This window comes from Arachis stenosperma, chromosome 3, assembly GCF_014773155.1.
Source record: "Arachis stenosperma cultivar V10309 chromosome 3, arast.V10309.gnm1.PFL2, whole genome shotgun sequence".
NCBI classification, from domain to species: domain Eukaryota; kingdom Viridiplantae; phylum Streptophyta; class Magnoliopsida; order Fabales; family Fabaceae; genus Arachis; species Arachis stenosperma.
The window spans coordinates 13,713,593-13,736,969 of NC_080379.1; the positions used below are offsets into that span (position 1 = coordinate 13,713,593).

General features: G+C 35.7%; 3 protein-coding genes across 13 annotated transcripts; all 3 read right to left on the bottom strand.

The window, feature by feature from the left end:
* Window positions 1-1,257: 1,257 nt before the first annotated feature.
* On the bottom strand, window positions 1,258-9,249 carry LOC130969822 (replication factor C subunit 1). The gene is made up of 22 exons (XM_057895718.1): window positions 9,146-9,249; window positions 8,894-8,989; window positions 7,938-8,414; window positions 7,789-7,856; window positions 7,484-7,559; window positions 7,342-7,403; window positions 7,092-7,243; window positions 6,800-6,930; window positions 6,505-6,693; window positions 6,307-6,428; window positions 6,017-6,224; window positions 5,260-5,313; window positions 4,966-5,135; window positions 4,209-4,299; window positions 3,345-3,526; window positions 3,207-3,246; window positions 2,734-2,858; window positions 2,399-2,471; window positions 2,198-2,290; window positions 1,870-2,116; window positions 1,730-1,786; window positions 1,258-1,639 (listed from the first exon to the last, which is right to left on the bottom strand). The coding sequence occupies exons 1-22, from the start codon at window positions 9,146-9,148 to the stop codon at window positions 1,515-1,517; spliced, it is 2,841 nt and encodes a 946-aa protein (XP_057751701.1). The 5' UTR covers window positions 9,149-9,249; the 3' UTR covers window positions 1,258-1,514.
* A 2,767-nt stretch (window positions 9,250-12,016) lies between these two features.
* LOC130967211 (pentatricopeptide repeat-containing protein At5g39980, chloroplastic) lies at window positions 12,017-16,639 on the bottom strand. 2 transcript variants are annotated; one of them, XM_057892027.1, is made up of 4 exons: window positions 16,178-16,639; window positions 12,380-14,839; window positions 12,191-12,250; window positions 12,017-12,081 (listed from the first exon to the last, which is right to left on the bottom strand). In XM_057892027.1, the coding sequence occupies exon 2, from the start codon at window positions 14,800-14,802 to the stop codon at window positions 12,817-12,819; it is 1,986 nt and encodes a 661-aa protein (XP_057748010.1). In that variant the 5' UTR covers window positions 14,803-14,839; window positions 16,178-16,639; the 3' UTR covers window positions 12,017-12,081; window positions 12,191-12,250; window positions 12,380-12,816. The 2 variants fall into 2 exon arrangements, with proteins under 2 accessions (XP_057748010.1, XP_057748009.1); XM_057892026.1 differs by having other exon boundaries at window positions 12,380-14,842.
* A 1,430-nt stretch (window positions 16,640-18,069) lies between these two features.
* LOC130968142 (pentatricopeptide repeat-containing protein At2g41080-like) lies at window positions 18,070-22,440 on the bottom strand. 10 transcript variants are annotated; one of them, XM_057893245.1, is made up of 7 exons: window positions 20,412-22,440; window positions 20,152-20,245; window positions 19,884-20,000; window positions 19,692-19,802; window positions 19,523-19,616; window positions 18,774-19,352; window positions 18,070-18,330 (listed from the first exon to the last, which is right to left on the bottom strand). In XM_057893245.1, the coding sequence occupies exons 1-2, from the start codon at window positions 22,415-22,417 to the stop codon at window positions 20,233-20,235; spliced, it is 2,019 nt and encodes a 672-aa protein (XP_057749228.1). In that variant the 5' UTR covers window positions 22,418-22,440; the 3' UTR covers window positions 18,070-18,330; window positions 18,774-19,352; window positions 19,523-19,616; window positions 19,692-19,802; window positions 19,884-20,000; window positions 20,152-20,232. The 10 variants fall into 10 exon arrangements, with proteins under 10 accessions (XP_057749228.1, XP_057749224.1, XP_057749227.1 ...); XM_057893241.1 differs by having other exon boundaries at window positions 19,692-19,769; window positions 19,864-20,000; XM_057893244.1 differs by having other exon boundaries at window positions 19,692-19,769; window positions 19,868-20,245.
* Window positions 22,441-23,377: the final 937 nt, after the last annotated feature.

The following is a 23,377-nucleotide window of genomic DNA, read 5'->3' on the forward strand; positions in this document are numbered from 1 at the left end:
AGCAGAACAACAATGAAATCAAAATAAAATCAAAATCAATAACAACAATAGAATAAATCAGAATCAATATAATTAATAAAATCAACAAATCAACAATGTAATTAACCAAAGAAACAGAAGCAGAATCAACAATGTAATTAACAAAATTAACAAATTAGAAGTAGCATTGGAACCCTAGGAAGGAACAGTGGTGACTGGTGAGGAGTAGCTGCGGGCAAGGAGCAGCGATGACTGACAAGGAACAGCGGCATCGGCATTGTTCCCAAATTCCATCAATGCCTCTCTCAAAGTAGCGGTGCAGACGCAAAGCAACAGCGAGGAACAGAACAGCAACGACATGCGAGGAGTAGGAGAAGCACAGCGACGCAACGAACTAGCATGGAGGAGGAGTAGAACGGCGATGCGACAAGCTAGCGAGGAGGAGCAAAATGGCGACGCAGCGAACGTCCTCCCTCACCAATCTGCTGGTGTAAACATCCGTCCTCTCCATCACAGGCGGCATCGCCACCTTCCCTTTCCCCTTCTTCCCTCCCCCCCCCCCCCCCAAATTCTTTCTGCCTCTCGTCGTTCTCTTTCTATTTTTTTTTTATTTTATAAGTTTTTACTTAAGAGTATTTTGGTCATAAAATATAAAATTTAAGTATAAAAAAAAAACGATTTTAAAACAAAACTAAATCTTAGAGACGATTTTGTATGAAAAAAAAAAAAATTTTAAGGTGAAAAAAATTTTCAACTTACACCTTAAAAATCAAAATTATACTTAACCCTATAAAAAATGTTACTTATACTTCTCTATTTCACACTAAATATACAACTTTTATTTTTAAAAATAAAGTGACTAAAAAAATCACAATAATTTTTTTTAATACTAAGAGGTTGATACAAATAATGTTTCTCTCATCATAATTCTTTTAACACTTCAATATTACTCATTCAATTGGTTACGTGAAAGTATATTTATGCTTTACTAGTAAATCATCCATAAAGTGGTTTCTAAGATTGATCGCGTACACTAAAATAACTTTTGAGATCTAATTGTATCAATTATATTCTTGAAATTCACAGAAGTACATCACGTTAGTCTATAACAATGTAATGAATCACTTGATGGAAAAAGACCGAGAAACTAACATGATTTACTTCTACCAATTTTAAGAATGTAATTAGTACAATTAAGATCTTGAAAACTATTTTAGTGCATGCAACCAATCAGCTTAACTCCCCATTGCCCGTTGCAATACATATCCAACCATAGTATCGGGTAATAAACAAGAGACAATTAAATTCAAGAATTCTTCACAATGTGCCATGCAATGTTCTTAAGAAGACATCATCTGCATTTTTTTGAAAAAAAAAAAGGCCACCCATGCTTCATTCAATCGTCCTAGGAAAATTTACAACTCTAAAACAGTTTCTGAGATCAAACATCAAACACATGAAGATCATCGACTCATGGACATGGTTCATATACAGATGTTGCTAGTGTCGCCAGAAGAAAAACCTATCTATGTTCTTCACCTCTTTCTTTTAGGAGCAGCCCTTGAAGTTTGGCCACCCTTCTGTGTACCACCTTTGCCACCAGATGCCTTCTTGGAACTCGAATTCGCCGCACCCTTCAGCTCCAACTGTACTTGCATGCCTACATGCACAAATATATTATTTATCAGAAATTAAATTATGGTAATATGTTTAACCATACACTAATTGAAAAATACATATGTTGACCTACCCTTTGAGTTCAAACTTTGAAGTTCTGACTTCAGCTTCTCACCGGGGTTGTTGCCTTCTAAAAATGAGCAAAAGCAATCAATTAAGATAAGCAGAATAGTTACAAAAAATATACAACAAATCAAAGCACATAGAACTTACCAAACTCCTCTGTGTCGGAATTGTTCTCCTCTTCACTCTCATCCAACGTGTTACCTTCGCCCTGCTCTGCTACTTCTTCAGCTGGTTCTAAAATAGCAGCAATGCGCTTCTTAGGGGCCTTCTTTATTCCAGGAAGATTCACTAGATCCGCAGCTCGAACCATCCTTGATTTGCTTTGCTCTTTGTATGCTTTTGTCAAGGCTGACTTAACGGCAGGCTGTACGCCTTCCAATGGATTAGGGTGACCCTGATACAAAACAAAATAAATAAGTTAAACCCAGATTTAGCAGCCTGTGGTATTGACACAGCTCAAATATACTTGACGCACCTTGAATTTTGACAACTCTACAATAGTATCGAAGTCTTCCTGACTGATAGAATATGTATTCATAAATTCCACGACTTTCTCAACAGCTTCAGCCTGATAATTTACAACAGATTAGATGTGATTCAGTCCTTCAACTAAAATTCAGCACATAGACTAAATCTTTCACATGTTTAAAGATACAAGAACAGATGTGCTCCCAACCTTGGGCAGAGATCGTAGCGGTTCTGTTAATTGTTTAAGGAGAAGGGTAAGGTATTCCAATCGGATAGTATCCCTGCAATACTTAACGAAACATTATTATAACAAGCTATGGGACACACTCCATAAGTCTGCTTGACATTACTTTGTATGGAAGTGCCTAATATTAATGCTAAGTTCAGTGAATGATTGAAATTCACAGCCAAACAAATCCCCGTAGTCTAACTGCAGATAGTCAAGAATTGAAAGAAGCATTCATTTCAACAGAAGAAAACCTCGGAGAGTTATGTGCATAAGGGATAAACTTAACGCAAAATAAATACTGAATCGATATCTACCTTCCTGAACTAGATTCACGTGAAGCAAGTATGTGGACATGCAGATCTTCCATAAGCCTAAGGTTTTTGCCTGTCGTTGAGTTCTTTCCAAGCCATCCGCCGAACCTGTTAAAATTATGCTCTCCCTGCATATATTGGCATGTTTTGCAAGGATTGGGGAAAAAATAGATGAGTTTAATGAAAGAGACCAGCATACATAACTAATACTATTAGATATGTAAATCACCAATAACTTTCCACCGAGAAGCTGGTAACAAAGTTAAAACTCAGGAAACAAGAAACTCTTGCAACTCATGTTGATCATAAGAGGCGCAAGAATAAAAATAATATATGGACAATTCATTAAGAATTGAGAATAAATGCCATTTCCCCAAACATTGATCCCAATTATTTTGGGGTGATAAAAAAGCACAAAAAGAATAAGGATATGCAAGACAAATTGCAATAGCTTGAACAAGACAAATTACTTTCACCTGTTCAAGTATTTCTCTCTGCCCATGCAACAATGAAGCACTGAAACAAAGACATGGATAAAGAATGAATAACTTGATGGAGAACATCTGATTTAAGAAAATCTTGTTATTTTCCAGATCAGACACAAGGCTACATACGGAATAATACACGAGGCCACAGAACTAGTTTGAGAGAGCTGCCACTGTCGATATCTTCGAATCTGTACATTCACTAGATCCCCATCAGCAATTGACTCAGCAGCACGGGCAATCAGGTTCATGCGTTTTACCCCCTGGTCATCCTTACCAGCTAAGCTTGGTCTATAATTAATATAATTTTCCTGCCACGTATAACACCAAAAGAGTTATACAATAAATATTTTTATCTTTGGATCTGCAGTAACATAAATGCTTGTTTGAGACTTTGGGAAAGTGCTGTTTAAGAAGCTAGATATTATTTTTAACGTCTCAATAAGCATGGAAATTACTTCTTGAGAAAAAATAACCTAAAAGTAGGACAAAAATTAAAAATGTGATTTTGACTCCTAAAATGTAATTCAAAAGAATTAATATTTTATTTTTTATTTAAAAAAGCAGTTACCCAACTGGGCCCTAAATCTCCATCAAGTTTGCAAGATCGCATAGAAGTGGATATGGCTATTCACCAGGAAAGCATCAACTACAGATTACTAAATAAAACAAAAGAAAGGAAGGCAATTTTGAATTCCCAGATTGTTACACAAAAGTGCACATTCATCAATATATGATGAAATCAACAAACATGCAGCCCAAATAAAATTATGGTTTTCCTTGAAATAACATCATGGATGAGATTATTCAAAGTTTAAGCAGGTTTTGGGTATATGTTCAACAATAGGGTCATTTTAATACACAGTAGGTACACAATGTGGTATAAATTTTTAATTTCAACTGATCATAAGTTTAAACAATTCTATGATTTTAACTAAGCAGTTGTATTTTAAAAAGAATAAAAATAAAGTGAAAGAAAATGGATTAAAGAACCTGGATAATAAGTGGAACAAGATCCGGATCACTCATGCTAAGACTAATCCTGTCATCCATTCTCATCTTCGTAGCATTAAAACCAAAAAGCCTACAAGATACAAAGATCGGATGTCATCAAATATCCTGATGTAATTTACCACAAAACCTTCGAGACTATTAATGCTCTAGATAAAATGAGAATACTGATCAAATGAGATGACAATGAATCCAGAAATCTAAAACTTATTTAAATCTATAAATGTCATTTGCACTTAGAAACACAAAGCAAACAAGTGAAATAACTCAACAATATTAAAGAACAATCTACAATGAAATAAGAATACAATTTTTTGGGTACTCTAAAACACTGGCTAGTTGAAACATACCATTCCAAGGGTGGGATTCTATATAATGCAAACTGTTGACTGGAATTAAAAAACAGCCAACAGAATCCTATTTTCTCTGTAGAGACGGCATCATATTACTACTTGGAAGTCCGTACTTCCTCCAATTGAGTCCTATACACTTTATTCCTTTGCAAGGTAAGCACGAAATAGATCTAGCCATGAATTTTAAAAATTTGATATTGACCAATGGAGCCATTAAACAAGCACAATAGTTGGAAAGGGAGTAGAACAGAATGTCAAGCAAGCAAGTACAGATTGAGAATTAAAATGCAACTCACAATGACTAAAGCCAAGAAAAGTAATGAGATTTGAAGTATTCAACATAGAACATTGTTTAAGTGTGGCATGGAATAGTCTAGATATCATACTTATCAACAGCTGTGAACGGTGATATGTCTTCATCCTTTGAGCTGGTAAGAAAGCGCTGCCTGATATCGTCATAATTTATAGACGACATAGAGAGACTCATATATTGTAACTGGTTCAGTGCCATACGCATATCTCCATTAACTCTTACTGCTAGTTCCTCCAGAGCAATCTTAAATGATCATGGTGAGGATTAAGTCGGTCAATATTAAGACCAAAGTTATAGTTTTTGTAAGAAACAGGAACCACTAAGGTCCACCCCTTTTAAATACAGCAGGAAAAGCTATAGAACTCACGTCATTAACTTGAAGCTTTTCTGCCTTTGCAACATCCATCAACCTCTTGGCCATCTGCCATAAATTAAAAAGTTAAGCTCAAAATTCTCAGGTTTCAGCAAAACTGTTTTAACATTCAGAGCAAAACACTAGATTTCAAAGACTAAAAGGTAATAGCAAGATAGACTCTCGTAAAGCACATATAGACCCAGTGACAGAAAGTCAATTAACCCACATGGTGGAAAACATTTATTAGAGCAGGCAATAAAAAAATGCATGAGGATCTAAAACAATTCTTTTGTTTTAGATTATACACAATGTGTCCCATCTGATCTTTGAAAAGGGTGAGAAAGGTAAAAGCAAGATAATCTGTGGCAAATCATCCTGTCAAAAAACTAAAACCAACTAACTAGAATACCCAAAATGCTAATCTCCTAGTTTCACTTCACTTCTATAAATGCTAATCTCCCTTTTCTTATAAAGTCCTTAACCATATACCTCTCATAAAATCTCCCTGTCCTTTATCCAACTAGCCACATACGGTTTATATGAAGCCAGGCCATGATATTACATTGAAAGTCTAAAACCTAAACTAAATGGGTGACGAACTGTGTACTTTCTTGTATAGTTGATTTAGTACCTTTAATAACCAGGTTCACTTAAAAATAATAATCTGCAATATATAACTTAAATAAACCAATTTGGTGTGCTTCAATACAAATAACTTAAATTCATATCCAAGCTCAATAATTTTTTGGTAAGTGACAAGCATAAATACCTGTTGCTTTGTAGGTTTCCGGAAGTTAAGCAGCAAACAGTAGTTCACAAGACTTTTCAGTTTCTGGCTGTAACGGTCATTGCAAATGCAGATAATAGGAATTTTCGATATCTTGATGCTAGCAATAAGATCAGCAACACCACCCCTATCACCAGCTGACATCCCATCAACCTCATCCATAATGAGCACAGTTCTAGCAAGCTTTGACCTGAAATTTATGAAACTTGAAGACTTAACAACGAGAATCTTATGAACTTGAAAATTAAATATTATAGTAAAGCAAGACTAACCGATCCATATTTGCACCAAGGGCCTCATTGGTTACAAGTTCTTTGATTGAATTTGCATTACTTCCACTAATCCCTTTTTCAATTTTGCTATCAGCTTTTCCACGGCTGTCACTAGCATTTACCTTCAGTACATATGTAAATCCAGATTAGAGAAGGAAGATGATGAAATAGCATTACCATATATGTAAAAAGTGCCACCTCTATGGCCTGGAAACCAAGCTCCTGACAGACAAGCTTTGCTGAAGTAGTTTTCCCTATACCAGGGGTTCCACTTAACAGCACAGCTTTTTTGGAATTGGGTTCGTTCTGCTTTTTTCCCTTTTTTTTACTGCCAGTGCCAAGAAATTGCTCGTTCCAAGTTTTCAACCAATTTTTGAGCTGTGAAACCTGAACACAAATACATATAAGAAATTATAAAACAGTTATCCAAATTCAGATATATAAGAGCACAACTTATGCACAAAAATAAGGCAATCAAGAATGTTGTTTATACAAGTGACTGATTCCCTATCACATCCTTTGGATCTTTAGGTCGATATTTCTCTGTCCACATCAAAGGAGAGTGAACAATAGATGCTGTCTTTGGCTTAGCTTGGGTAGAAGGCAGCCGTGAAGATAGAGAGGCTGCATTTATTGATCAGGAGTTCAAATTAGAACTAGAAATCAAATGACACCCTTTGATTGGAACAACTTTAAGCACTGCCGCTAATAGAATAGAGAAAGGAAAAAAAAAAAAACTGAAACCCTGGCAGCCATAAATAGAAGCACATCTTGTGATGGCTTACGCTTAGGTTCTGCTTTTGCGGGACTTTTTGACTGTGATGCATTAGTAGCAGGCTTATTATTGACAGACTTTTTGGGCTCTTGTGAAGGAGCTTTTGCCGGTTTTGATGCCCGAATCATATCAAACAATCCATCCTCCGTGAGAAATTTAGTTCTACAGAAATAAAGAGACTGGGAAATATAAGTGACAGTAAAATGAGGAAATATTATGTTTAAAATATGTTATAAAGGTATAAATATATGAATGCTAACCCAAGCTCTTTGGCTTTTTCAGACTTCCGTCCACCAATATCTTCATCACATAGTAGATAATTCTGCAAACAGAGAATGTTTGTTCATCAGATGATGGTTATGCAAATTCAATCAATTACCATTAACAAAAGCATTATATAACCGTTTTCTTGCTGACTGATCCCGTGACACGACCACCATGGCGCTTAATCAAATCTTCTGCTTCTTCTCGTTCCAAACTGTCAGTATGCAAACAGTAAAATACAAAGGACAACTACACTAAAATTTGGAATGTAGTAATTATAAGTTTACAACTTGTACATTGTATATAGAAATAAACCTAAACAATAACCATAAAGAAAACGGACGAGTGGACGGAACAATAGATGAAGAAGCAATAAACTTTAGTCTGATTTCTGTCTCAAGTAAGAAAAATGGGAAATCTAGGTAAAATTTAGAAAGCAATACCTATCCAGCGTTCCGCTGATCACAAAAGTTAGGCCAGCTAAACAGTCAGGAGCACCTTCAGGGACTTCCTGCCATGCAAAAGAAGTTTCAGTGAAATAGATAGACAATATTTTCAATAGATAAGATCCAGATTCATTATAAATATGAACCTTTTCTCCTTTATGTGGAGGATCTTTTCTTTCTCCAAAATTCATGAACCCACCCCTACCACCACCACCTCTACCCCTCCCACCAGATGGTTGTGCCGATGCTCCTCTACCACCACGACCTCTTCCGGCAGATTTAACTGATGCCACAGCTTCTTTCTCGTCATCTTCATCATTTTCTTCTAACTCTACAGATTTCTGCGGGATCCCCCTACCAGATCCACTCTTCAGTTTCTTTGTTGGAGTGGCATGAGCTGAACTTTTTTTAGTTTTTGGCAAAGCATAGTCATCTTCATCACCTTCTTCAGCTTCATGAATCTTCTTCGAAGTACGGGCCTCTGGTAGTTCTCCACTGTCCTTTATATTCTTTCGTTTAGCAGGAAGCTCCAGTGTTTCTTTTTCATCTTTTGCCTTTTGTTTGTCTGTAGAAAAATATTTGCTAGTTTTCCTCCTCCCCGAACTTTCTTGACCTCCAGACGCCTGCACAAGGGAAAAACATCTTCCTTTCACTCAACACATTTTCATATATATTCAAGAACCAAAGTATCGCTAAACTCTTAACCAAACCCATAATGCAAATCATTTAACCACACCCATTTGATTATGACCAACCTCCCCCGCCGCTGGGAAAAACCATCAAGTTAATGGGAAGCAAAGCCCCAACAAAAGTAATTTTCCTGAATCAACACATGCCTCCAGAAAATAATAATCATAATAATACAGGAATCACAACCTCGCATCCTTCAGCATTTATTTGCTTCTTTTTTCTTTTATTTATTATTTTTTTTTTTTGGCCATTCTACACCCCTAGTTCTATTAAAACCATTGAAACTAATCCTACACACTCTAAATTGACCTGTACACTTCATTTTGTTATATGTAAGAAAAAAGAGCCTTTAACGCGAATTACCAAACAAAACAAATTAATAGTAACAAATAAAAGTCGAAACAAGACTAACCGGTTTGTCATTCTGAGGTTTATCGGTGGCGGGCTTGGAGGAGGCATTGGCATTGCCCTTGTCGTGCGATTTCATGAACCACTTCCTTATATCAGTCTGAAAATTTCAACAGAATAAAAAAATTCCCGAAACGGAAATATTAGATAAGGGACTTTCAAAGTGTGAAAATGAAGAGGAGAAGCAAATGGAGAGATGAAAGAGTTGATGAAAGGCGAAGAAGAGGAAGAAGAAGAAGGAAGAACCCTAAGTTACCATGTTTTAGCGGAGAGCGCGGGAGAACAAGGTCAAGTGCGTTAGTGTTACCAGTACCAGCTATTCAGCTGCGTGGCCTTCGTAAATTAAAGCGGAATATTTTGGGCTTCTTTGGGAAGGAATAAAGTATCGCAAAAAAAAAAATTATATATATACAAAAATTATTTTAGCATTAATATTGAATTATTTTCAAAAGCAAATTTTACTAATTTATGTATATAAATTCTGATAAATATAAATATAAATTATATTAATTTATGTGTGTAAATTTTAATAAATATAACTATAAATTATATATTTTATGTATATAAATATAGGTATATATTATTATTGGTCAACTATTAACAAAAAAATAATAATATTTACTAACTGTGTAATATCGCTGATAAATAAATAAACAAGAAATACAATTGCTCTTTTAAAATTGCATTTAAATGGATTTTAATTTTGAGTTTTATCTTAACAAACAAATGATTTATTTTAATATTATTTTGAGTCTAATTTTAATACGTTGAAAATATAAAATAGAGGAGTGTTAGTTGTAGTCATTAATTAGTCATCAATAGTGTATTTAATGATGTGAGATTTCATCTAATAGTAGAGAATCACTCATTTTCTTTTTGCTAAGTGCAGGCCAAATTTTAATAAATCTACTGGCCCCTAGACTTTTCCTATAAAATATTTTATACAATTATTTAATTACATCTGATCTTTTGGATGATTATTTTTACTAATATAATAAGATGTATGTGTAAAACTATTTTACACTAATGTTACATCAAAAGTAATTTTTTATTTTATTAAGTAAAACTAAATGTATTCTTCATTTAACTCAAATAACCATCCATCATTCTACCATCTCTTATTTTAGTTATTTAACATGTTTATAAGAAAGCATAGTTGCTAAAGTGAAAATAACGCAGGTTTTGTTTGCTCAACAACAGCACGGTTGGAAATTCAAAAAATAATGGTTAATTTCACCAAATTAACTTATATGCATTACGGCTTGTTCACTTCTATTCTATCCCTTTTTATTTTTGTTAATTCACCAAATTAACCTAATCTTTTCAAAACACCTTGGAAATTACAAAGTACTTCTGCAACATGCAGTCATGGTACAAATAGGTCACACGGAAAATATTTCAACATCAACCATAAAACCATCAAGATGACAAACTTATGATATGTGTTGACAACTTTAATATTACAATGGTTATTTAACTTTCTCAAAATATAAGGGTAATTTGGGTGCTTGACATATGTACTATGTATATTTACAGCATCACTATCTGCATCAGGGACACTCAAATAGGCAATGATACTATCTTACTACATTTCCGCTGTCCATTCCATCAGCCACCACAAAAACTTCAGGGCATGCTATTAAAAACTAAGTTTCAATTCTCTAGATCTGTTTCTCAAACTATAAGTTTAAGCTACTTATGAGATGAAATATTCATAGATAAAGACACATTTAAGTTCTTCAATCACTGTGACAATAGGAAGAAGTTTTAGCAAGCTGAAATGAAAATTTAGATAAGTGACTTATTTGCAATAAACATTAATATATATTATTTGTTTAAACATCCTTTTCTCCAAGCCGCAGTGTCTCCCTTCACCATCCGCTGCCACTGGTCTCTAATGGGGAGGGGCTGAGGACCTTGGCTAGAGAGTTAAAGAAGGTGAAAGCAAATTACATGACATGATTTTGTACCATAATCCAAAAAAAAAAAAAAAAAACAATTTAGCATGGGCATGTTCACATTCATCAAAAGAAAACATTCATGGATACAAACAATGCATGATTAGCTCTCTCCCAAATTTCACATTCTCTCTTACTATTCTCTTGTTTCAATAAGTTCTATCACTCTTAACTATATCTTCTCTCTTTCCAGGTTTACATTGAATTCATTTTTTGGAAAGGTGAAGTTAAGAATAATGAACTGGACACAAGAAAACCTTTACACCAGCATATACATCATTATAACTCATTGCATTTCACTACTTGTGAGAATAACACAGATACAACTAAGCATTTCATATAATTCAAGTTTTGCCATTTCCAGAACAATGAAAAAGTTATTTAAATATATATCCACAATATGTTTCTAATAATAAACACCTGAAGCATCAATAGGTAAAAATCAAACCTTGGCTCCATGCAAATTTGTATGAACGAAAATTACATTGACTCATTAGTAATATCTTGGATAATTGAAATAAACTTACACAACCACTTATTTCATTTATTCAATCCATTATTTAGACATCCCAACTCTGGTTTTTTTACATTCAAGACAATTCTTTATCAAGATATAGTTCCATTTGATAAAAGACTAATCTTAGATTAGCAACAAGAACAAAGCATACTAAATGAAATTGACATGATCATAAAAGAATGTCTTATTAATTATTATTGTCATTAACTTTTTTTCAAAGAAACAACTGAAAAGGATTTATGTAAGGCATGGAATACCAATGAAGAATGTTTGTAAAGCATTTGTAATATGAGCATCCTTACCAGTTGGTTGAAACAACCTTGGCTACCATATATAGAAGTAAAGACAAGTTAGATTTGTCCCGTCATGACAGCAAGCAAAGCTAAACCATACTTCAAGTTGTAGAAATTATTTTATCTGCATTGGTAAAGAAAGTTGACATGATATTTTTTGCTTTGTTGTAGGTTCCATGAACACACTAGCATCCCACCAAACACAGCACCTTGATTTCTCAAACAATCAAACAATTAAGCAAAAACAATAATTAATAAATCCATCGTCAATAATAGAAAAAAAGGAACTTATACATTGATGCAATCATGGGGAAAACTCTGGTATTTTACTTGCTAGCTGATGGTTTGAAAGTACATACTTCAGCACACATGAAACAACCATTTGAAGGTTCTTCATTAAACCAACATACGAAGTGAATAACTGCTGTTATACACAAAGTACAGATATATCAATATTCAAAACCAGAATGAACTATATATATAAATAAATCTACAACCATTCAGCTTCAATCTAGTACCTCCATGAACTTTACCTTCATCATATTATAGCAGTACCAAATCAGTGGGGTGAAGAAGTGATCCATTAGGGGAAGCTAGAAAATAAAATATGAAATTTCATAAAACAAATATATGTTGCAGCAAAGTGAGGGCAAATGGGAGAGAAAAGGAGGAGAATATGTTCAACTATATCTGAACAAAGTTAACGAAAGAATAAATTTTACCATGAGTTGAAAATGATTCTCCATGTCACTTTCCATATTTCTTTCACCCATAACTTCAATCTGGAGCTTAGGATTTCCAATTAAACCACACCTAAACTATTAGATCAGCTACGAATTTTATTAAAATTGATTGACAGTTGCTACAGGTGGAGCACACAAAATATTTTCAGTTATACCAAGAAAACAATCAAACTACCAGAAAAGCTCAAAAATTGACTTGAAACTGGCTCAACAATCTGCAATGAAGAAGCACTGCTCCATTTATATGCATATATAAAAAAAATATTGCACCAAAACATAATAATATATCATATCTACATGATACACCTCATTATAGAGAGATTTTCCGATTACAGTTTTTATGCATGGTCAAGGTCAAAGAATGTTCATCACTATACAAGTTACATAGGGATTAGGGAAAGCAGATGCAAACTTCTCTAAGTATTGTCATGATTTCTTATGATTTTTTTATTCAACCTGTTCATGATTCGAGAAGCATCATTAAGTCTATCTGCTCTTTCATAAATGCTGGAAACAACAAGATGCAACTCCTTTTTGTTGATGTTGGGATTGGAATCCAACTTCTCAAACAATGACTCTACTGTTGTGAAATCCTTTCTTGCTCCATATAGACTGAGCATCTGGAAATGAACTTCATCAGGAAAAACACACCCTTCTTCATGCATCTCTCTATATAAAGCATCTGCTTTCTCAAATTCACGTAGCTTCCCAAAAGCATTCAGCACAAGAGCAATAACATTAGAATCAGGAAAGTATCCCACCTCTCTCATCTTCTCAAACACTTCAACAACATTTGCATGCCTTTTGTTCCTTGAGAAAAGATCAATCATACACCCAAACAAAGATATATCCTTCACCTCTCCAGCATCAAAAGCCTGCCGGAAAACCCATGTAGCCTCTTCAATTCTACCAGCCCTCGCAAGGATTGCGATCGCAGTCTCCCTAGGAATGTTCTCTGGATGCCTAAGCTCTTGAAGCAGACGCTTGGCATGAGCAACTAAACCTGCTTTCTCGTAAGCAACAATCATTGTTTGGTAAAGAACTTGATCAATTTCAACTCCTGAGCTCCTTAACTTCTGAAATAACATGGCTGCCCTATCCAACTTCCCTGCCTTTCCCCAGATAGATATTATCGTGGAATAAGTGATGGCATTTGGCTCAATACCTCTGCTCTGCATCTCTTGAATGAGATTCGTTGCCTTCTCATGCTCGAGAGACTTGCCATAGATCTTAATCATGGTATTGTATGTGACAACATTCTGTTCCACACCCTTCCTCTGCATCAAACGAAATAGATGGATGGCTTCCCCAAACAGCTCAGCTTCTCCATAGACCCTCAAGAGTGTATTGTAACTGACCACATTGGGTTCGATTGCCATCTTCCTCATGCTCCAGAACAGCCGATCAGCTTCCTTGGCCATGTCAAGCTGGCCATAAACATCAATCATAATATTGCAAGTCGTCAGATCAAGTGGGCACTTCTCTTCATTCATCTCCGAGAACACCGAGAGTGCCTCAACAAACTTCTGGTTCTCAACATACATCACAAGCAACGTCGAGTAACTCACTGTATCCGGGCGGACACCATTACCCTTCATCTCCTGAAGGAGGAGGCGAGCCTCACGGAACAACTTAGCCTTTCCAAACACATTAATCATGGTGTTATAAGCTACCAGGTCAGGCGTAATGTTAGCGTTCTTCAACCTCATGAATATCGAAATTGCCTTGGTGTAATCACGCAATTTCCGAGAAAGCTCAATCAAGTTGCTATACAAGACAAGGTCACCAGACACATTGTCCTGTTCCATTTGCTGGAGCCAGAACAAGGCCGAATCAAACATGTCATTCTTACCAAACTGAGTAATTAGAGTTGAATAGGTGTACCTGTCTGGGGCAAGGCCTCTCTGGCGCATTTCGTCGAACAGGCCGTGTGCAACTTGCCACTGCTTGGCGCGTAGGACATTGCGAATAACGACATTGTAGGCGAAGACTGAAGGAGAATAGAGAGCCGTGTCATTGATCCAATCAAGCAAGGCAAGGGAGCGTTGCCAGTCTGGCTCCCGAGAAAGGAGAGAAACCATGAAACGCATAGAGAGCTGCCTGCCATTGTAAGGAGACATGAGAGCGTAAAGCTCCTCCGCATTTTGGGTCTGTCTGATCGAAGATATCAGCTCATCCATGTCCACAATGTGGTCCAAGAACGTTTGGTCTTTGTACCGGGTTCTGCCACGTGGATGGCGTTGGACTGTTCTTGTCCATATGTGTTTGGATGTTGCTGCTGCTGACTTGGAGACTAAGGTGGTAGTGGTAGAGTTGATTGAAATGGTGGCTTTGGAAGAAGGGAAGGGAATGGAGAATACAGTAGTTGGGAAAATTGAACAACTCATAGCGGACAGAGACATCTTCTTTCTTCTTAACAGGAGATTACTACATGCTTCACTGCTTCACAAGTGTCAAGAGTCTTTACTTGAGAAGAGGTATAAACACAAAATTTAGAAATAGTAAAGCATGTGCAGAGAATGCAAAACATAAAATCAACTTTATAGCACATTAGAGAATCACTTCTTATATTTATACAACATACAAACAACTTGATCACATAGGATAAAAGAATATGACGAAACCAAAAGTAATCATTTTTTATATTTACATAACAAGCAAAACAAGATATTTACCAAGGTTGTGAGAATTGGACCGGTCAGTGAATCTTCTTTAATATCTAAATTCAATGAATCAATGACAATAAAATTCGAAATTTCAATACCGGTGGCGGCGGCTATGCCGGAGTTGGAAGACAGAAAAGGGGAAGGAAGGTAGTAGCAAGGTTCTGAAAACCGAACCCATCAACAAACCACTCTAATTACTGATTCATTGGTTTACTTATTCAATTAGTTCAATGTAATTCAACCAAAATAACCGTTTTATAATAAAATAATAAATAAAAAAAGTACGGAGAAACACACTTAGCAAATTAACAAAAACAAAGCCTGAATAAAAAATCCAACAATCCAATAACAAATAACAAGAACAATCCCAATCTCAATCCAGCAAATTAAAACCCAGCAACTCAACAATTTAACAAATTAACAAAAATAAGACTTGAATAAAAAATCCAATAACCCAATAACAACCGAAAAATCACAGTAACAACCTGAGTAGAAAATCACAGTAAAAAAATTGAAAAAGAAAAATAACAAGGACATGAATCAACATAATCAATCAACATAACAGAATCACAGTAATAACAAGTTAACTACAATAATTAAAAAAGAAAAATCAAGTAATAAAACATAAATTAACTTGCACAAAGCATAAGAATGCAAAAACAGCAGCAAAGCAAACAAACAGCACTTTATGAAAAAAAACACCAATCAAGAACCATAAGAACAAAGTCAACAAACAATAATGAACAAACATCAACAATTAAAACCATCAAGAACCATTAGCAGTAATCAGCAACAACAATAAACACAAGAAACGTAAGAAAACTCAATACAGAGATAAGCAAGAAATTAAAGAACAAGAATACAGCAACCCAATAATCTCAACGACAACAAATACTTGAAGAAATTAACAACAGCATATCAGAATCAAAGAAGATCACCGTAAAAACCAAAAAAGAAATTAAAGACAACAGAATCAAGAACATCATCAACAACCCCAGTAATGACAACAACACTTGAAGAAGAAAAATCACAAATTAACAATCCTAAACCAATTAAAACAACAATTACAGTAAAAAAAAATATCTTCTAGAGCACAGAGGTGAGGGAGTACGAGGGAAGGCTGGACGCGGCAGAACTGGAGAAGAGATGGCCTGGACCGCCGCGGAATTGGAGCCGAGGAGGGTGGTGTACCACGGTACTGGAGCAGAGGAGGGTGGAGCGCAGCGGAACTGGAGCAGAGGAGGGTGGTGTGCGCGGTACTGGGCCGGAAGAGGGTGAAGCGCAGCGGAACTGGAGCAGAGGCGGGTGGAGTGCAGCGGAACTGGAGCAGAGGAGGTGGAGCGTGGCGGAACTGGAGCAGAGAAGGGCTGGAGCGCAGTGGAACAGAGCCGGCGAGGCGGAACAGCGGATTCGCGACGGAGGAACGATGCGACACAAGTTGCAGTGTGGACGGCGGCTTCGAGCAGTGGTGGAGACGACCGTAATGGGGACGGCGGTGGCTGGACGGAGGAAGTGATGCGATTCTGAGGGAGCGAGGGAGGACCGGAGCAGCTCTGAGAGTGGCAGTGGCCGAGTGCTTTGGGGTAATTTTTTAATTGAGCGAAACGACGCCGTTTCTTGCTAAAAGCAAAAACCGACCAGATCTCGTTCGGTTCGACCGGGAGATTTCCAACCGGTTCAACGATCCAAAAGCGGTTTTTGAAACAGGCAATTATGCCTGTTAGTCGAGCCGCTTTCGTTGTTGGTTCGAATCAACAAGAGCCAAAGGTAGGGGGGAGCTAGAGTGAGTTCAAATTATTTAGAATTTTTTTTGTCAAATATATTTTCTCTTAATATTTTTAATTTTTTAAATTATTTTTAATTTTTTAATTGATTCAATTTTATTCTTAATATTTAAATAAATTTTAAATGATTAATTAATTTATTTTTGAAAGAATAGACAAAAATAAACATAAATTTTTTTACGGTGAATAAATATATATTCTTATATTTTTAAGTGTACATATTAATATCACACTCAATTAATCATTCTACCTTTTTATCATCTCATTAACGTTTTTGTTAGTAGTGGCTAATAGGTGGCATAATATTTGCCATGGTGACTCTATGCATTGTGTGATATGGATTTAGCAAATAAAAATAAATAAAAAATTAAATGATAAAGTAAAATCTTCAACATCTTCTTCGTGTAAGTTTATATTGGGATTTATAAATCTTAAGGTACAAAAATATTATAATCTCAACAAAGGAAGAATATGTCTTGTGTGAGTATTTGTGGAGGCTCCTCTTATACATCAAAGGATAAAAAGAAGAAGTTTAACTATAACAATGGCAAGTGTCTACATGAACTTGATACAATAGTACTAAGTCTGCATAGACTTGATGCAATAGTACTAAGTCTGCACCAGAGTGGAACCCATGGAAATTATTTTTTCGTTGTCCATTATGGAAGGTATGTAATTTTTTATTCTATTTATGATGATAAATACTATGCAACTTATGTAAAATGGTTCAAATTGTTCTCGAATCAATAAATACAGCAGGTTGATTTGAGATGCAATTATTTTATTTGGACAGATGAAGTTGGTGATGTTGAAAAAAATTGGAAAATTTAAGATAAGAATGAAAAAAGCAAATGGAAGAAAGGAGGTGAAAACAAGGTAGAGCAATTTGCTTTGGGTTCAAAGGGTAAAGATGAGGTGAAAAAGATGTTGAAAATAATTGATGAGATTAATGAAAAATTGAAGAGCATTAGACAATGAGTGTAGTATGTTTGCTTAGGAATGGAAATCTATATTTTGTGGTTGTTTATTTACACCTTTCATAAGTAATTGTAATGCTCTATAAATAGAAGAAATGAAAATATGTACTAGAGTTGTTTTGTAACTTTCATTTGCATGAATATGGAATAAAAATCTATGTTTAAAGTGTTAGTTCCAAAACAAGTCCAGTGCAATCAACAATTGATTGCAAATTCACAATAATCAACAATTGGGTGGGCAATAACCAATAAGTAACGCATAATTAGAAATCATCATTAAAAACCTGCTGAAATAGAAATCATCAAGACAGAGACCTAAATACCAAACAACAATTTACATTACAAAATATCAAACAACAAATCTACAATTGCCATCAAAACAGAGGCCTAAATCAACACATTTCTATATGCCAGAGCCATGGCCCTAACTTTTACTACCAGCAGAAACTGATCCAATATCAACGTTGTCCACTTTATGGATGAATATCCCATGAGGCCCTTCTCTGTCAATATCAAAGATGCTAATAAATATTTAAGTCAAAAGCCAAATACTTTCATGCTCAGCTTCCATAATAGTTAATGAAGACATCATTTTTAGGTTTATAAATAAAAAAAAAGTTATTAACTCATTTCAATGTGGCACAACCGCAGCTAGCAGAGACTTCTACTCGCCCAATTGTAGCCAGATTACATTATTTAAATGCCACAGTAATTTAGACTGAAAATGCATGAGGTTTGAATTTAAAAATGGATAAAAATGTAAGACAGCAGAGTCACCATAACCAAATTTTAATTAATATGTTCCCTTAATCATGCGGGCCAGCAAAAGCTATATCTCATGAGTAAAAGATAGGAAGTGGGATCTTCATTGTTATTCATTGATAACACAAGTTGAAAATTCACTTTGACAAAATTCATAAAAGATATAAAAATAAGAACTACTCACGTTCTCTTTGCTGCTTTGTATGTATGGCTAGATGCTACAGCGATAAGTTGTCCCTCGTGATTGTATGATAAGGACACAACACTACTTTGGCACCTCAACACTAGGCAATTCCTGATTTTGAACGGGTTTGCATTGGATGAATGTTGAGTGAAAGAGTAGTTTTTCCAAATTGGATTCAATCCCTTGAATTGGAATACTAAGGATGAATAATTTGATGAGGTTGAGTGAGGTTACTTTGTGTAGAAGTAGATGGTGTACATGGTGTAAAAGGAGAAGGAGGGGTAGGATCAGAGATGGGCACATCAGAAGAAGAATTAGAATCAGTTTGAGTAGGACTATGGGAAGAAAATTGTGATGAAGTGTGAGGGGATATGTCAACAGAAGGTGATGGAGGAATAGATGGGGTAGGATGAAGTGGTAAAACAAGGTGTGTATGAGGGAATTGTTGCTGAGGCTTAGATGGGGTGGAATTAGGAAAAAGAGTGGAGTAAGGGAACCTGGTTACATCAAATAAAACGTGTCGCATAATAAGGATTTTGCCTTGCTGAGTTAAGCACCCCTTGTGATTTGATGCATAACCTAGAAAGACAGAAAGATGAGATTTATAGTCAAATTTGGTTGAAGAATAAGGATTAAGGCAAGAGAAACATGTGCATCCAAACACCCTCAAGAAAAAGCTATGAATTGATTACAATGCTCTAATATTAATATTAATTAGATACAAATGCAAAACATAATTAGGTAAATACCTCAACTAAAAATTTTCTATTTTTAGCATCCCATATGGTAACGTAACCTTCATTATCACCTTCATTATCACCGGTGACAAAAGCACCTGTCATCCTAAAACAGAAGTTAAATTAACCAAAGTTAGTTTCCTAATCCAAAATAGCAACTTATAAACAAGAAGTCACATACATTGGACTGAATGCAATATCATTCACTAATGATAAGTGATGCTTTTCTTGTTTTGGTTTTTGATGACAGTGGAAACATCTGTGAGAGTTTGATATAGCATTGTGTTAGAACCTGAAACAAGAACCTACCAGCCATGAAATTCAAATAAACCATAAATAATATTCAGACCAACCTACACTCTGCTTCACATACATATAAGCCTTTAGCCATGTGTAACATGCAACTCTTCCATTGGTGGTGGAATGCAATTATAGCTTTTTATAGAAAAAAACCACTTTATGTACCAATGCCTTTTTCCTTGCAAACTACCTTTGAGAGAGAGAGAGAGAGAGAGAACAATTAGAAAACAACATGGAACATTAGAAGACATGCCTGCTAGCTAATGCTAAAAAGAAAGAGGCAGATTCAAACCAGTCATGGACCATTTTTCTGTCAAAATTCAAAAAATTAAAAACCTTACCCATAGAGATATATAAGGCCTCCTGACAGACCAATCCAAGTGAGAGTTTCAGCCAATGATCTTGTGGCACGTGGCATGAGATTATAGTATCATACTACCAGAATTGAAATATGAATCATGGGTCATTGGCCCAATTAGCAATGACACACAAATAGATCATGGAAAGTGGGAAACTACAAATAATAATAAACAGGAGGGCATAGTATATACAAGTACTGAAGTACACTTGAAATGGTGATCAATGAAAAACTGTACATTACCAATAATCTCCACAAGAACATGTACCATCTTTGAAATGGTGAAACCTGCTAGCATCTCGCACAACAATTTCTAAATTTTTTATCTCTGATATGTACTTGATGGCAACATGGCAATCACTACAAACGCGCAAGTTCTTCATCACCCTTATTGGCATTCCCTCTGGGCAATTCATCAATGCAAAAGCAATTGCCATCTTCTCACTGTGGTGTGCCAAGTTGTATTCTTTCTCCTCATTGTCCATGTCATGCGTTACAGAGCTAGTATCCGGGACATAACCGCGCATCTTCATGTCTGAAGTTAGTTCATCCAGATACCGATTGATCTCTGCAGATTGTGGGTGGGATTTGTCATCCAAACAGAACTGGTGAACCTGATTCTTTATTTCTACCCAACTTATGCCTGGTTCTTTCTTCAACATCTTGCCTCTCATGGCCTTCCTCACCTCAGAAACATCCTGCCACTTATTAGCAGAAGCATGAATATTGGCAAGAAGAATATATGATGCTGAGTCTTGAGGATCGATCCTAAGAACTTCTTTGGCAACCCGTTTTGCCATTTCTGCATTCTTGTGGATCTTACATGCAGATAACAGTGTTTTCCATATAATGGCATCTGGTTCCATAGGCATGGAACGTATCATAGCTTCTGCGTCTTCCAAACAGCCAGACCTACCTAGTAGGTCAACGACACAATTATAGTGTTCTAGTCTAGCCTTGAGTCCATACTTTTGTACCATCAACTCGAAGAAATCAAGTCCTTTGTCCTTCAATCCACAATGACTACATGCATATAACAAGCTCAAAAATGTAACTTCATTTCCTGGAAAATTTTCTTGTTCCATCCCATTAAAGAGCTTTATAGCTTCTTCCCCTTGACCATGAAACCCATAAGCAGAAATCATTGAGCTCCACAATACAATATCTCGCTGTTTGCCTTCCGAAAAAGCTTTCATAGAGTCTTGCAAGGATCCACATCTAGAGTACATGCTAACTAATGAGCTAACTACGTCAACTATAGAACTAGCTCCTGCTTTGATTGATTCGGCATGTATTTGCTTCCCTTGACCAAGTGTGGCTAACTCCGAACATGAACTGATCACAGTCACAAAAGTAATCTTATCTGGTCTAAAACCTGCCTTTTTCATCAAACAGTATTGATCCAAAACTCCCTCAAAACACCCATTTTGAGCTTTTCCAGACATAAGTGTATTCCAAGCAACCACATTACAATTTGGCATCAATCTGATCAATCTCTCTCCATCACTTAAGCTTCCAGCTTTAATGTACATGTGGGCTAAAGAGCATGTGACAACCAAATTAAACTCAAACCCACTTTTCATAACATAAGCATGAACCTGTTGGCCTGCAAACAAAGCTGTCAAGTGTGCACATCCCCTAAGCACACTGCCCAGTGAGTACTCATCCGGCATGAAACCCAACTCATTCATCTGTGAAAACAAGAACAAAGACTCCTCATTCATTTCAAACTTGGCCAACCCAGTGACCATTGCATTCCAAGTAGCAACGTTCCTCTCAGGCATTTCATCAAACATTTTCTTGGCACTCTCAAAACTACCCATTTCAAGATGGGCCTTGATCATGATGTTACACGACATGGTGTTCCTAGTAGGCATTCTATCAAACAGTAAGACTGCAGCTCGAAACTCCCCAAATTTAGAATACACGTTGAGGAGATGGTTGGAGACGAACTTGTCCGAGGAACAGCCAGAAGTAATAATCAAAGAATGAAGCTGCTTCCCCAAAGAAACAGACTTTGTGCGAATGCATGCTTGTATGAGATTTGAGAACAAACGGGGTTCAGACCATATATAAGAAAGAAAGTTGTGAAACGCTTCTCTGATACGCCCATTGGAACACAAGGTTGCAAATTGTTCTTTGGCATATGAAAAGTTTCCATCTTCCAAGTGGGTTTTGAAGGTAACGGTCGACAAGTGAAAGACGGGATTTTGAAAAATGGTAGACACAGAAACAAAGGAGAAGCACATACGAGGAACACGAAACCTGCCCATGCATGCTACGGGGGTTTTTTTTTTTGGGGGGGGGGGGGGGGGGGGCGCAAACTGGGTTTCAGACTTTCAGCCACACAACACTGCTGAATTATCCACCGCCGGCGTGTCGGAGGCGAGCACCAAATCAGCAGCGGCAACTACGAGTGTAGAGAGTTGCTGGCGAATGCAGCACCGGCCCATAAGGGTGGCTTGTCGCTTCATTCTCCTTTCTTGTTTCTGTTTCAGCCTGCAGCAGTTTACTTTCCTTCATTTTCTAATTGGCAACTACTTCTGCGAAGATGATAAAAATATTTTCCGACCTCGATCATTGTTTAAAAAGTATAATTTATTTATTTTGTAATACTTTAAATAAAAATAATATATTTTTAAATAAAATTAAGTTTTATAATTTATCATTCAATAATTAAAATGATATATTTTTACATAATGACAATAATTAAATCTTCGCCACCTTTTTAATTTGGGCCTTTATTTGTTAGAGCTTTTCTTTTTAGGAAAGAAAATAATTATTTACTTAAGCTAGATGAATTTTGTAAGTTGATAGCAAATAATTACAACCCTTTCGTCATTGATCAAATCAATCCAAGTTTTGGAATTTGGAGAGAGTATCATAGCTTTTCTTCATGCCATAATGAACTTATTTGACATAAATTATAATTATGTTTTGGAGAGTTTACACTTATATAAGAATATAAGATTATAACTCTTCAACTGATGTAATAATTTTAATTTAGAAGATATTTTAAGGTTTATGTTAAAATGATCTTTGAAAAATTAGATGAGTATCAATTTAATTTTTAAACGATTATATTCATTAAATTGGTCCTCTAAAAAGTACAACTGCAAATCAAATTAGTCATTTTATTAGTTAGATGATGAATTTGTTTATGTGAATTTTTTTAAAAAAAATATCTTTTGTAAATTATCTTTTTTTTT

What these genes read in the sequence shown, in the direction of transcription:
- LOC130969822 (XM_057895718.1), bottom strand. An exon ending in TTGGTTTCCAGGCCATAGAG is followed by an intron (nt 6,429 to 6,504) that starts GTGGCACTTTTT and finishes TATGTACTGAAG; the next exon opens with GTAAATGCTAGTGACAGCCG. An exon ending in CGTGAATCTAGTTCAGGAAG is followed by an intron (nt 2,472 to 2,733) that starts GTAGATATCGAT and finishes TAAGTATTGCAG; the next exon opens with GGATACTATCCGATTGGAAT.
- LOC130967211 (XM_057892027.1), bottom strand. Translation starts at nt 14,802, where the DNA reads ATGTCTCTGTCCGCTATGAGTTGTTCAATTTTCCCAACTACTGTATTC.
- LOC130968142 (XM_057893245.1), bottom strand. Translation starts at nt 22,417, where the DNA reads ATGTGCTTCTCCTTTGTTTCTGTGTCTACCATTTTTCAAAATCCCGTC.